This window comes from Phocoena phocoena, chromosome 6 (genome assembly GCF_963924675.1).
Source record: "Phocoena phocoena chromosome 6, mPhoPho1.1, whole genome shotgun sequence".
In the NCBI taxonomy this organism is placed as follows: Eukaryota; Metazoa; Chordata; class Mammalia; order Artiodactyla; family Phocoenidae; genus Phocoena; species Phocoena phocoena.
The window spans coordinates 19,844,475-19,857,409 of NC_089224.1; the positions used below are offsets into that span (position 1 = coordinate 19,844,475).

The 12,935-nt window shown below is 35.4% G+C and overlaps 1 protein-coding gene across 1 annotated transcript in view; it reads right to left on the reverse strand.

Annotated features, from left to right (window-relative positions):
- The window catches only part of LOC136125001 (serine/threonine-protein kinase MRCK alpha-like), a 34,939-nt gene extending 24,825 nt beyond the window's left edge, over nucleotides 1-10,114 (reverse strand). The window contains 5 exon segments of the mRNA XM_065879859.1: nucleotides 1,104-1,240; nucleotides 1,852-1,988; nucleotides 2,585-2,594; nucleotides 3,562-3,657; nucleotides 10,088-10,114. Of these exon segments, the coding sequence (XP_065735931.1) occupies nucleotides 1,104-1,240; nucleotides 1,852-1,988; nucleotides 2,585-2,594; nucleotides 3,562-3,657; nucleotides 10,088-10,114 (407 nt within the window).
- Nucleotides 10,115-12,935: the final 2,821 nt, after the last annotated feature.

The window sequence follows — 12,935 nt, forward strand, 5'->3', positions numbered from 1 at the left end:
ACATATTTAATACCAATCCTTCACAAACTCTTTCAAAAATAAAAGAGAAGAGAGTACTTTCCAACTTAATCTGAGGTCAGTATTATCCTAATACCAAAACCAGGCAAAAATATCACAAGGCAACAAAACTATAGACCAATATCCTGTGTTAATATAGATGCAAATATCTTCAAAAATTCTATTGAACCCAATCCAACATATTATAAAAAAGATTAGATACCATGACCAAGTGGGATTTATCCCAGGAATGTATAATTGGTTCTATATACAAGTATCAATTAATGTAATACATCATGAGAATTAAGGGGAAAACAATCATGTGATCTTCTCAATAGACACACAAAAACATTTGTCGAAATCCAACACCCCTTACAGATAAAAACACTCAAAAAACCAGGAAGAAAAGGCTGTTTTCTCAACCTGATAAAGGGCATCAGCCATGAAAAATAATGAAGTATTGATACATGCTACATGGGTGAGTCTTGAAACATTATGCTTAGTGAAAGAAGTCAGTTACAAAACTCCACATGTTGTATGATTCCATTTATATAAAAATTCAGAATAGGCAAATCCATAGAGACAGAAACAGATTAATGGTTGCTGGGGCTGGGGGCAGGGGTAAATGCAGAGCGACTGCTAATTAATAAAGGTTTCCTTTTTGTGTGATGAAAATGTTCTAAAATTAGATTGTGCTGATGGTTTTACAACCTTGTGAATACACTAAAAACCACTGGGTTGCCCATTTTTAAATGGTGAATTTTATAATATATGAATTATATCTCAGTATAAAGAGCATCTGGTTTTAAGGTTGTATTTCCTTTTCTGCTACACACACACATACACACACACACAATAAGAATATAAACTTCTGACTAAAATAAATAAATAAATAAATTCTTACAAATATTACACAATTATAATCCATAACTAAGAGGTAATGATGCAAAATTTAGGCAGAAATCTTCTATTTTAAAGTTCACATGGCAATGGAGAAAATTAGAAACTTAACATAAGTTAAATGACAACACTATTTTTAAAAATTTCAGAAACCACTTTTATTCCCAGATTTTTTGATAAAAAATAATCTCCCTTTCGAAGCTTACCTCATGTCAATCACTTGACTAACTACAACATTGGGTTTTGAGTCTTCTTCATCCATATCATACAGGAAGAGTTTGAAGTCACACACTAGAGCCAATGCCCTCTGCCATCCTTTTTTCATCCCTGCTTTCTTTGGAATCTTTAGTTTTTATTTTTCAAAAAAACAATCCAAGCTGAAACATCAAATACTACCCAATTATTACATATAAAATTAAAATAATAAAAATGAAAAAAAAATGTGTTACAAATCTACCACTTGTTAAAGATTGGAACAGAACTACATAACATAATTCCTTTGAGGACTAAACAATTCTTGGGTTGTGAAAATACGATCAATACAATTTCCATTAACACTAGTCACAGCGTTGCCTCTACATAAGATTAAATTCAATTTTGGTAGCCTCAAGTTCAACTCAGATTTTAAATATTTCTGAAGAAGATTCTTTCACTTTTAGTTTCATAATTTATTATTACTGACCGGAAGTCAAAGTTACATCATTAGAAGGGATTTTAGCATTTGTTCATGGCAAAGTAAGATCTCAACAGAAAACTTTGGGAAATTTGAAAATATCCTATCAGGGACACCTAAACTTTATTCTGAAATCATATTCTTCAGATGATTTTCAGTTGCATATAATTAATTTTGTATAACATATCATAAATATTTCTGAAAAATATTGTGCACACATTGTGAAAAGTGATTAATAAACTCTTTAAGACTTCATCTGAAACAAAAATATTGACACTTACCCAGACATGGCCTTCATAGGCTGTTTCCATGCCTTTCTGTGGGTCTAGACAGAAGACACCTTTCTTCTGATGAAAAGGCATGGGACACGTTTTTGGAGCTTTTTCTACACAGGTTGTGTGACATGAGAACCCACATGCTTTTTGAGGGAAATAAAGAGATATGATTGTAGGGGATATGATGGTTTGACTCCCTCAACCCCCATTGCAATTCTGTCTACTACTGTAAAGGTGAAATGCTAAAAACTACATTTCCCAGACTCCCTTGGAACTAAGTTTTGGACCTGATGTAAGCTCCACTAATAAGATAGCTCTCTATGAGACTTTGAGTTGAGTCAAGCTGGGAGAGATGCCTGATGTAGCACATCCATTTTACTGGCTTGGATCTTGACAGAGGGAGTGTGAGGTCACAGCTGCAGTGATGGTTTCTGAATTTGATGGAAGCTCTCTTAACTCTGCAGCAACAGGGTCTTTCCTGACTCTGGCAGAAGTTGCAGGTTCTGAGGGCTGCAGCAGTGCTGGCAGCTTCCAGATTCACCGTCTTCTTGGGACAATGGTGGAGCTGTCCCAGGCTCAGCAAGACTGAGTAATGCTGGCAGCAGGAGATGCTCCTGGGTGCTCAGCTCAGAGCCTGCCTCTGCTGCCCTAGGAGAATTGTATGGGCACATAATTCCCCATTTAAAATCCTATTTTCTTTAATACGCTAGGACACATTTATGGTTAAGGCATCTGTGACTGTCACAATTCTGAGGGCAGGAAAGTTGTCCTGCTCAGCGCTGTGAGTCCCTGAGTGGACACTCGACAGGACTGGCTGGGGAAACCAATGAGTGCAGAGTCTGTTCCCTAGGATGACGTATGAGGTGCCTGTGTAGCACTGTGATCCACTGTTTGATATTTCCAAACATATATTTCTTTCTTTCAATGATATCTACTGTAATAAATTCATTGAGTAAAATAAAAGGATTACAACTCAAGGATAGTGTTCCATTTTCCTGTCACATAAGCTGGTGAATGTCGTCCTCATACTCTACTAGTGCTACAGAGAACAAAATTTCATTAAACACATTTTCCTAATAAGTGTGGCCCTGCCTGCAGGCTACACAGCATGCCTCCCTGGGGTGCTGTTCACACAGGTATGAGGGCATGAGGCTCTTTGGAGCTGCACAATGCAGAGGTCCCCCCCAAATACTCCCAATGACCACCCGTTCATATGAAACAGATTCAGAGGAGTTTTTAGTAAAGTAATCAGTTCACCATCATGCTTCTACAATTCAAAGAGAACGAAATTTCTTCTTACCAGCTAAATGCAGTGGACTGAATGTTTGTGTTCCTTCAAAATTGACATGTTGAAATCCTAATCCCCATGTGAGGGTATTCGGAGGTGGAGACTTTGGGAGGTCATGGGGGTGGAGCCCTCATGAATGGGATTAATGCCCTTAAAAAAAGAGACCCTCACAGAGTTCCCTGGCCCCTCCCACCACATGAGGACACAGCAAGAAGTCAGCAGTCTGCAACCTGGAAGAGGGTCCTCACCAGAACTGGACCATACTGGTGCCCTGATCTCAGACTTCCATCCAGTGAGGAATATATGACTGTGTTTAGAAGCCACCTAGTCTCTGTGCTTTGTTATGGCAGCTGACTAAACCACCGAGTTGACTAAAAAACTTAGGTACAAGTATTATGGCTCTGACTCCATGTGTCCCTTCCTCGGACGCAGCCTTGTCTTATCAAGCCCACCATCAGAGATGTACACTGGTGACACTTGGTGGGAGCGGTAAAGGACGTGAGGTAAAACCTGTGGGTTTTATGCTACAAAATGAAGAGAACAAACACACATCGATGGTTAAATAACTATGAAAAGGTGATTCTGGTGATTCCTTCAACCTACCCTGCCCAAAATATCATTTTATATGCCAAGATAAGCAGCTCCCCCTTTTCTTACCAGCATTTAAGATTCTTGCCCCTAATTACTTCATAGTTGGAAAATACTGATTAAAGGATCCAAAAATTACCAAGAAGAGAAGGGAGGAGGAGGAGGAGAAGAAGAAGGAGAATTATTTAAGTGGTGATCAAATGTTCATTACTACTATTTGGAGCCAAATTAATAAAGCCTGGCCTTTATTTGAGCTGATAGATCCTGAACATTTAAAAATTCTAGATTGATAAATTCTTCAAACGATTCCTTAACTATTAATGGAGTCAGAATTGCCTATGTATACATATTTTTACTGGGGAGGGGTAACAAAAAATAATATGGTTTTTATACCTTCTTTGGAAAAAAAGAATAATTTTAAATTTTATCTCTATAGAAAATTATGTGTTTCATTTTCTATTATCAATAGAAAAAATAATGTGCTCCAGGAATTGGAACACTCTGAATAAGCAAGCCATATTACACTTTCTAGGTGGAAGACACACTGAAATTTCTAGCTGAAACCCCAACAAGTAAAACTCCAGAGGTCTTCACAAAATTATCAACAATTTGAAAATCCACTATGGATTGTCCATTTCTGTATCATTCCTCTTTGACCTGAAATCATTGTTATCATAAATTAGCAATATCTAAATTACAACAAAATCCGGTTTCTCCAAATACTAGTTGGGAAATTTTCTCACCTTCATTGTCTCTGCTTCCTGATTTGTGATGTGGACAGTTTGCAGTCCCTGCCATGGGCCCTGACTGTGTACAGGGGCTCCCTGCTTTTTCTCAGATCTTCAATTTATTCCCCTCTTTTCAGCACCACATGTCACCCCTGCCTCCTAAAGGACTTGGTGTCCCTAATCCCTGAATCCTCCTAGGTTTCCAAAGTATTAATTATCTTGTGACTTTTTGGCAAGTCATTTCTAAGCACCTGACATTCATATTTCTCAGCTCTCCTAACCCCTCACTCAGGTTCTTCCATCTTTCAAAATTATGTTGACTTATTTGTCTACTCTCTCTCTTTAGTCTGTTTAACAAGTTTCATTAGAAGCAAAAGTGTAGGCATTTTTGAATCTGCTATATTTAACCAGAAGTCTCCAAGAAAAAAGGAAGAAAAGAAAGAAGGGAGGAAAGGAGAAAGGGAGAAAGGGAAGGAGAGAGGGAGGAAGGGAGGGGTTAGAGACCAAAACTAACTTATTCTCATTTTTCAAGGACCTGTTAAGTTTATAACTAAATCAAGTATCTTAGTTGGAAGGAGGATTCTGTTATGATATTCCTTTCTCTTTATCGTTGGTGTGTGGACTGGAAGGTGAGCAGAATCTGTGATCTGAATCAAAGAGATAAAAATAAATATAGGCAAGTCACCTATGTCACTAAAATTATAAGAATTAAATTATTTCTCAAGTAAGACAAAAGAATAATATTTGTTAGACAAAAACACAGTAAAACTAAAATTCTCACAAAGCTGAAAATATATTTTAAGTAATTTAAATCTATGCTTTCTATTTCTACAAACAAAATACATGTATACTTCATATACTTTATAACAATTTGGCTACTTTTAAATGTGTGTCATAGTGTGTGCATGTAGACTACATTAAAAGGAGAATATTAATCATAAACGTATTTAAAAGATACTTTCATTAAGTAGATATATGATCAGAATCTTCAAAAGACTCATTGAACTACTTGTCTTATAAATGTAGAAGGGATTTATGGCAGTAAATATGTAGAAATACATTAAAATCAATTATAGAGGGTTCAGCAAGATTTTGTGAATACTAATAATCTAAAAATGGGTACAGGTAATTTAGATTACATTTCTTAAATTAGACTTCAAAAGCATATGAAATTTGGCTGTCTATATGATATAAAATTTTTCTTTCCAAGGAAATAGTAGAAAATACGTTTTGAAATGGAAAGAATTGGATGCTTACAGATGTTACTGGGGAATAAAGTTTGATTGTAAGTGAAGATGCTGCACAGCTGAGCAGAGCATATAAGTATATAGACTTGAATAATGACAAATACCATGGAGAAAAAATACAAGAAATTGGTAGTAAATGCAGGAGATTCAGAACATTTGCCAAATTTTCAAAGTTATGAAGAAAAAAATGTCTCTTTACTATGCATCCCAATAAATAGACTTTTTCATATGGATTCATAGAATGAATATAATAAAGAATCCCTCCTAGGAGACAATTTATTGATGCCTTAGCTCCAATTTAATTTTATTTTATTTAAAAAGAGACTATCTTCAGTCTGAAGGGGGGGAAAATTATCATATCAATTGATGCAAAAAAAGTATTTGACAAAATTCAACATCCATTCATGATAACTCTCAACACACTAGGAATAGAAGAGACTTCCTTATCCTGATGAAGGACATTTACAAGAAATTAAGGCAAACACTACCACTAATGATGAAAAACCAAATGCTTTCCCCTGAGAATGGAAACAAGACAAAGATGTCCACTACCACTTTTCCTATTCAGGCAGAATAAGAAATAATAGGCAGTACCATACTGTCTTGATTACTGTAGCTTTGTAGTATAGTCTGAAGTCAAGGAGCCTGATTCCTCCAGCTCCGTTTTCCTTTCTCAAGATTGCTTTGGCTATTCGAAGTCTTTCATGTTTCCATATAAATTGTGAATTTTTTTGTTCTAAGAAAAAAATTTTAAAAAGGTCATGAAAACCTAGGGGTAAGGCAGGAATAAAGGCACAGACCTACTAGAGAATGGACTTGAGGATATGGGGAGGGGGAAAGGTAAGCTGTGACAAAGTGAGAGAGTGGCATGGACATATATACACTACCAAACATAAAATAGATAGCTGGCTAGTGGGAAGCAGCCACTATAGCACAGGGAGATCAGCTCGGTGGTTTGTGACCACCTAGAGGGGTGGGATAGGGAGGGTGAGAGGGAGGGAGATGCAAGAGGGAAGAGATATGGGAACATATGTATATGTATAACTGATTCACTTTGTTATAAAGCAGAAACTAACACACCATTTGTAAAGCAATTATACTCCAATAAAGATGTTTAAAAAAAAAAAGAAAGAAAAGCAGAGCTCTGTGTCCACTTTCTCTCCCATTCTCTCTACCTGCCACCTCATTGTGTGGCCACTGGTTGTGCCATGTACCCTCCAGGACCTGTGAGTGATCAATCCTGTTCCTCAAAGTTCCCTGATAGTTTTTACTGAAACACATCCTGCTATCATAATAAGAACCACAAGTCTCAGTCCAGTCACAACAATGGCCCCTGTGGTGGTGGAAAGGAATGTCTGTGGGACTCACTACAAGTACTATGGCCCAGGTGAGTGCCCCGGGCATTCCTAGCCAAGAGCATCACTACCAATAGGCTGAGACTAACACAAAAAACATTGTTTAATTTTGCTCATAGTGTGTTCTTTATTGTGTCTGGTTTTTTTCATTCAACATTATGCTGAGAGATTCATTCATGGTGTTGTGTGCAGCTATAATTTATTCATTTTTATTACTATAGTATATTCCATTATATTAACATAACATAATTTCTTTATTCATTCTACACTTTGATGAACACTTGTGTTTTAGCTGTTATAAACATTCTTCTATGTATCTCCTTGCATAAAATGTGCAACCATTCCTGTAGGATGTATTTCTAGAAATGGAATTATAGTATATGCAGGTTCATATTTCTTCAAATACTCACCAACATTTGCTTTTATAGTCATTTTATTTTAACTAGTGGCATCTCATGAGGTTTAGAACTTTTAATACGTTTATTGTCTATTTGGATTTCCTCTTTTATGAATAGCCTGTTAAGTTTCTTGCTACTTTCCCACTGGGTTGACTGTCTTTTTCATATTGATTTATAAGGCCCCTCACATATTCTGGATATGTGCCTTTGTTAGTTGTATGTGTTACAAGTATCTATCTCCACTCTAAGCCTTGTGTTTTAATGGTCTTTTTCCCACTGTTCTACACTACTAGCATTATAATAAATCAAGTATTCCCAGTACATTTTTTTCTGGGAACTGTTGTGTTCCACTTGTCTACGTGTCTATGATTTTACAAATACCATACGGTTTTAATTACTGTAGTTTTATAATGTCTTGATATTTTTTAGTGCCTATTTGTTCTTCAAAAGCATTTTTACTTTCTTGGCTTTTTGTGTTTCCATATAAATTGCAAATTCCATAAAAAAAAACAGGATTTTTATCAAGATTATATTGATCTTGATATATTATACTGAATCTTTAATCTTGATTGAATCTTGATTGAACTGATATATTATCAGTTAAGGGAGAATTCATATCTTTATAATATTGAGTCTTTCGATCTAGGATTATAGTATAACTCTCTATTTAACTTAGGCCTTTTCAAGTGTCCCTCTTTAAATTTTATAATATTTCTTCCTAGAGGCCTTTTAGCTATTTTTAGATTTGTTTCTAAATACTTGATTTCTTATGCTATTGTAAATGGTGTGTGTTTAAAAAGGTTATTATTTAATATTTATTCTTCATCTATAGAAAGACATTTGAGTATACTGACATTGTAGTCAATATATTCTGTACATACAATATACTCTGTATATTGATTTTTGTACATTGACATGGTAGTTAACCACCTTGCTAAACTCTTTTATTAATTCTAAAACTTTATTGAAAGACCCTCCATTTCATAATGAATAGAAATAATCATAACAGGCATATTTGTCATGTCCCTAAATATAAAACTGGAAAAGTTTCAGTATTTCACCATTAATTACACTGTTTGCTATGAATTCTGTTGCTGGTACTGATACCTTCCATCAGATTAAGGAAGTTCTTTTCTATTTCTAGTTGGGAAGAGAGGTTTTGCTTTTGTTTTTGTATCATAAAAGAATGTTGAATTTTATCAGATGTTCCTATGCTTTTATTGATATATGATTTTTATTTTTAACCTGTTACTATGTTATCCTCATTCATTTTCTAAAGTCAAACTTTGTGTATCAGGGATAATACCAAATTAGTCATGCTGTGTTATTCTTTTTATATATAACTGGATTCCGTTTAGCAATGTTTTTTAAAGAATTCATTATGTTCAGCATTTCATGGGAATTCCCACTGTAGAGCTAAGAGTGTACAAAAGATCAAATTTGGTATGTGTTTTATGAAGATGTTCTACCATTGAGCAATAATGATGAAATATACTGAAAACAGTGTATATAATCTTTGAAGTGTTCCAAGGAATGCCATTGCTATCAGCACAGATAAAGCCATACATGTTCTTGTTAAATTCAAACTACAGTTCAAAGAATGCTTCTGTATTTTCAGCCAAAATCCTGGATTGTGTTCCTTTGTCTTTAACAGCCATATGAACATTGTTATCCTAGCCTTACCTTCAATAATCTTTTAAACCAGTGGCTAAAAATTAAAGCTCTGTTTTCAGTTAAGACAAAACCTTTAATTTTCACAACAGGTATAAAACCAACAAAATACTCATTAATGTCAGAAGAAGAATTCTATATGTTCACAAGTAAGATTAGACTACAATCTTCCCTTCTAATATTGTCCTCATCAGGTTTTGGTATCAGGTTACAGGAGCCACATAAAATAATTTTGGGGGTGTCTTAGTCAAATATAGCTGCCAAAACAAAATACCATGGACTAGGTGACTAAACACAGGAATTTATTTCTCTTTGTTCTAGAGGCTGGAAGTTTCAGATCAGGGTGCCACTGTGGCTGGTTTCTGGTGAGAATTTTCTTTCTAGTTTGTAGACAGCTGGCTCCTCACTATGCCCTCACATGGAAGAGGCCACCAATACTATCAGACTAGGGTCTTACCCTTATGACCTCATTTAACCTTAATTACCTCCTAAAAACACTATCTCCAAATACAGTCACACTGGGGATCAGGGCTTCAATATGAGAATTTAGTGGGGGACAAAATTCATTTCATAGTTTTCTGCCTCACAAAATTCATGTCCTTCTCATATGAAAAATACATTCATTCCAGCACAACAGTCCCGAAGTCTTAACTCATTTCAGCATCATCCCTAGTGTCTGAAGTCCAAAGTCTCATCTAAATATCTAAATCAAGTATGTTTGAGATTTGAGGTACAGTTCATCCTGAGGCAAACTTCCTCTCCAAGCTGTGAATCTATGAAACCAAACATATTATGTGTTTCCAAAATACAATGTTGGGACAGACATAGGATAGACTTTCCTATTCCATAAGGGAGAAATAGGAGAGAAGGAAGGGGTGGCAGGTCCCCAGCAAGTACAAAACATAACAAGGCAGACTCCATTAGATCTTAAGCCTCCAGAGTAATCCGCTTTGCCTCAATGTCCTACCTTCCTGGCCCACCGAGGTGGCAGCATCACCCTCACCCCCCCCTCCTCTTTGGGGTGACCCTGCCCCTTCAGCCAAATGGGACCTGCCCACATGGTTTTCTACAGAAGCTCTGCCTCTGAAACAGAGGAGCAAATAGTTTTGTCCCCTGGGCCTATGATGCGAGTGGCAGCCCTTATGATCTCTGAATTGCCTTTCAGATCATTCTTCCCTTTCCTTTAAGAATAGTGCAAGTTCACAGCCACATAGCTCTAGGTCCTCTTCTGTAGAACGCAAGAAGTCTGACAGCTTTCCTTCATTCTCCCTGGCTTTCTCTGTCCTCTTTACTTCAAACTGGCAGTGTCTCTGCTGGTTTAATGCCATCTCTATTCCTGGCCTCAGCTGGGATGACTCATTAAATCCATGCATCACACCCGTGGTCTTGTTATCAAGTGGTTGTTCAGCCACACCCTCAGTGTTCTCTTCAGAACAAGCTCTCTTTTTTTGCAATATGAATAGGTTGAGAGTTTTCTAAATTTCTAATTTCTGGTTCCTTTTTGCTTAATAATTCCTTCTTCAATTCATATCTCTGCTCTTGCATTTTACTGTAAGTAGTAAGGCGAACCCAAGCCACACCTTCAATACTTTGCTTAGAAATCTCATTTGCTAAATATCCAATCTCATTGCTTGCAAGTTCTACCTTCCACAAAACACTAGAACACACTTCAGCCAAGTTATTTGCCACTTTCAAACAAGGATCGCCTTTCCTCCAATTTCCAATACGCTCTTCCTCATTTCCATTTGAATGGCCCTTAACAACTACACTCCACCAATATTCTGTTCATGAATATTTATATTTTTATCTAAGTAGATGGAGGCTTTCTCTCCAGCTCTCTTTTTTTCTTTTTGAGCTGTCAGCAGAATCACTTTTAATATCCATATTTCTACCAACAATCCCTTCATAGCAATCTGGGCTTTTCCTAACATGCACCTCAAAACTCTCCCGTCCTCTCTCCTTTACCCAGTTCCAAAGCCATCCACATTTGTAGGTATTTGTTACAGCAGCACTTCTAAGCACCAAAATCTGTCTTAGTGTTCTCGAGAGGAACAGAAACACCAGGAATATATATCTGTATCTATATATCTATATCTCCTATTGGTTATGTTTCATAATCATGTGAGCCAATTCTTTTTAATATCTATATCTTTTTATGTATCCTTATGTATGTGTATATATATATATATATATATATGTTCTTATCTTATATAAATATATATTTATATGTATATTTTTTACGTATTTATTTATTGTAAGGAATTAGTTCACATGATTATGCAGACTTAGAAATCTCAAGACCTGAAGTCAACAAGCTGGAACCCCAAGAGAGTCAATGATGTAGTTTCAGTCAAATCTGAAGGACTGGGAACCAGGAGAGCTGATGGTATAAGTTCCAGTTCAAAAGCCAGCAGGCTTTCAGACCCAAGAAGAGCCAAAGTTCCAGTTCAAATCCAGAGGCAGGAAAAGACTGATGTCCCAGCTCAGTAGTCAATCAGAAGAAGTGCTCTGTTATTCTCTGGAGGGTTAGTCTTTGTGATCTATTCATGTCTTCAACTGATTAGATAAGGCCCACTCACATTGGGGAGAGCAATCTTCTTTACTTAGTCTCTCAATTTAAATGTTAATCTTATCTAAAATACACTCACAACCACACTCAGAATAATGTTTGGCCAAATGTCTGAACACCCTGTGGCCTACTCAAGTTAACACATAAAATTAACCATCACAGGGATTTCCTTCTTTTCTTATTTTCTGGAAGATTTTGTGTAAATTAAAATTATTTCATCTTAAATGTTTGATAGAGCTATTTTCATCTGGAGTTTTATGTGTGGGGAGATATTTAAAAACAGATTCAATTTATTTAATGATTATAGGAATATAAGCTTTTCTCCATTTTTTTTTTCTTGAGTTGATTACAATAAGTGATACTTTCTAACAATTTGTCCTTTTTTTCATATATTGACATGATTTTTTGCATATTTTGAAATGGTCTAAAGTTACTATATACTTTATTATCTTTAACTATCTGCCTCAGATATAATGTCTGTTTTTTCATATTGGTTTTATGTGCCTTTATGTTTGTTTCTTAATGAACCATGTCACACTTTTGTCACTTTTATTAGCTTTATCAAGGTTGAAATTATTGGCTTTACTGTTCCATTCTATTTTATGTTACTTTTTTACATCATTATTATTTTTACTTTTGCCTTCCACCTTCTTTGGGTATAAATTGCTTTTCTTTTTGTAACTTCTTAAAATGGATGCTTAGCCCATTAACTTTTCAGGATTTCTTCTTGTCTAGTTTATGTATACAAGGCTATAAATATTTTCTAAATACTGCTTTAGCTGCATTCCACAAGTGTTGATATGTAGTATTTTATTATTCACTTCAAACTATTTTCTAATATCCATTAGAATTTCTCCTTTGATTAATAGTTTACTTAAAAAGATATTTCTTGATTTACATTTGGAATTTAACATATATTTTAAAAGATTGATTTATAACTTAGCTTTTTCATGGTCAGAGAGCATACTTTCCATGAGTCCAATCCATTTGCATTTGTTGTTGAGTCTTAGTTTGTGGTCCATCTGCTTATTTTTGTTAATGTTTTTGTGATTTTAAACAGAAAATGCATTCAGCATGTGTTATGTGTTCTATATTTGTCCACTTGTCCATATTTGTCCACTTTTGTTAATCATTTTATTCAAATATTGTCTGTCAGTTACTGAGAAATGTGTGTTCAGGTCTTCCATTATAGTTGTCAGTTTGTGTATTTCTTCTTGTAGTTCTGTCAATTTCCATATTATTTATA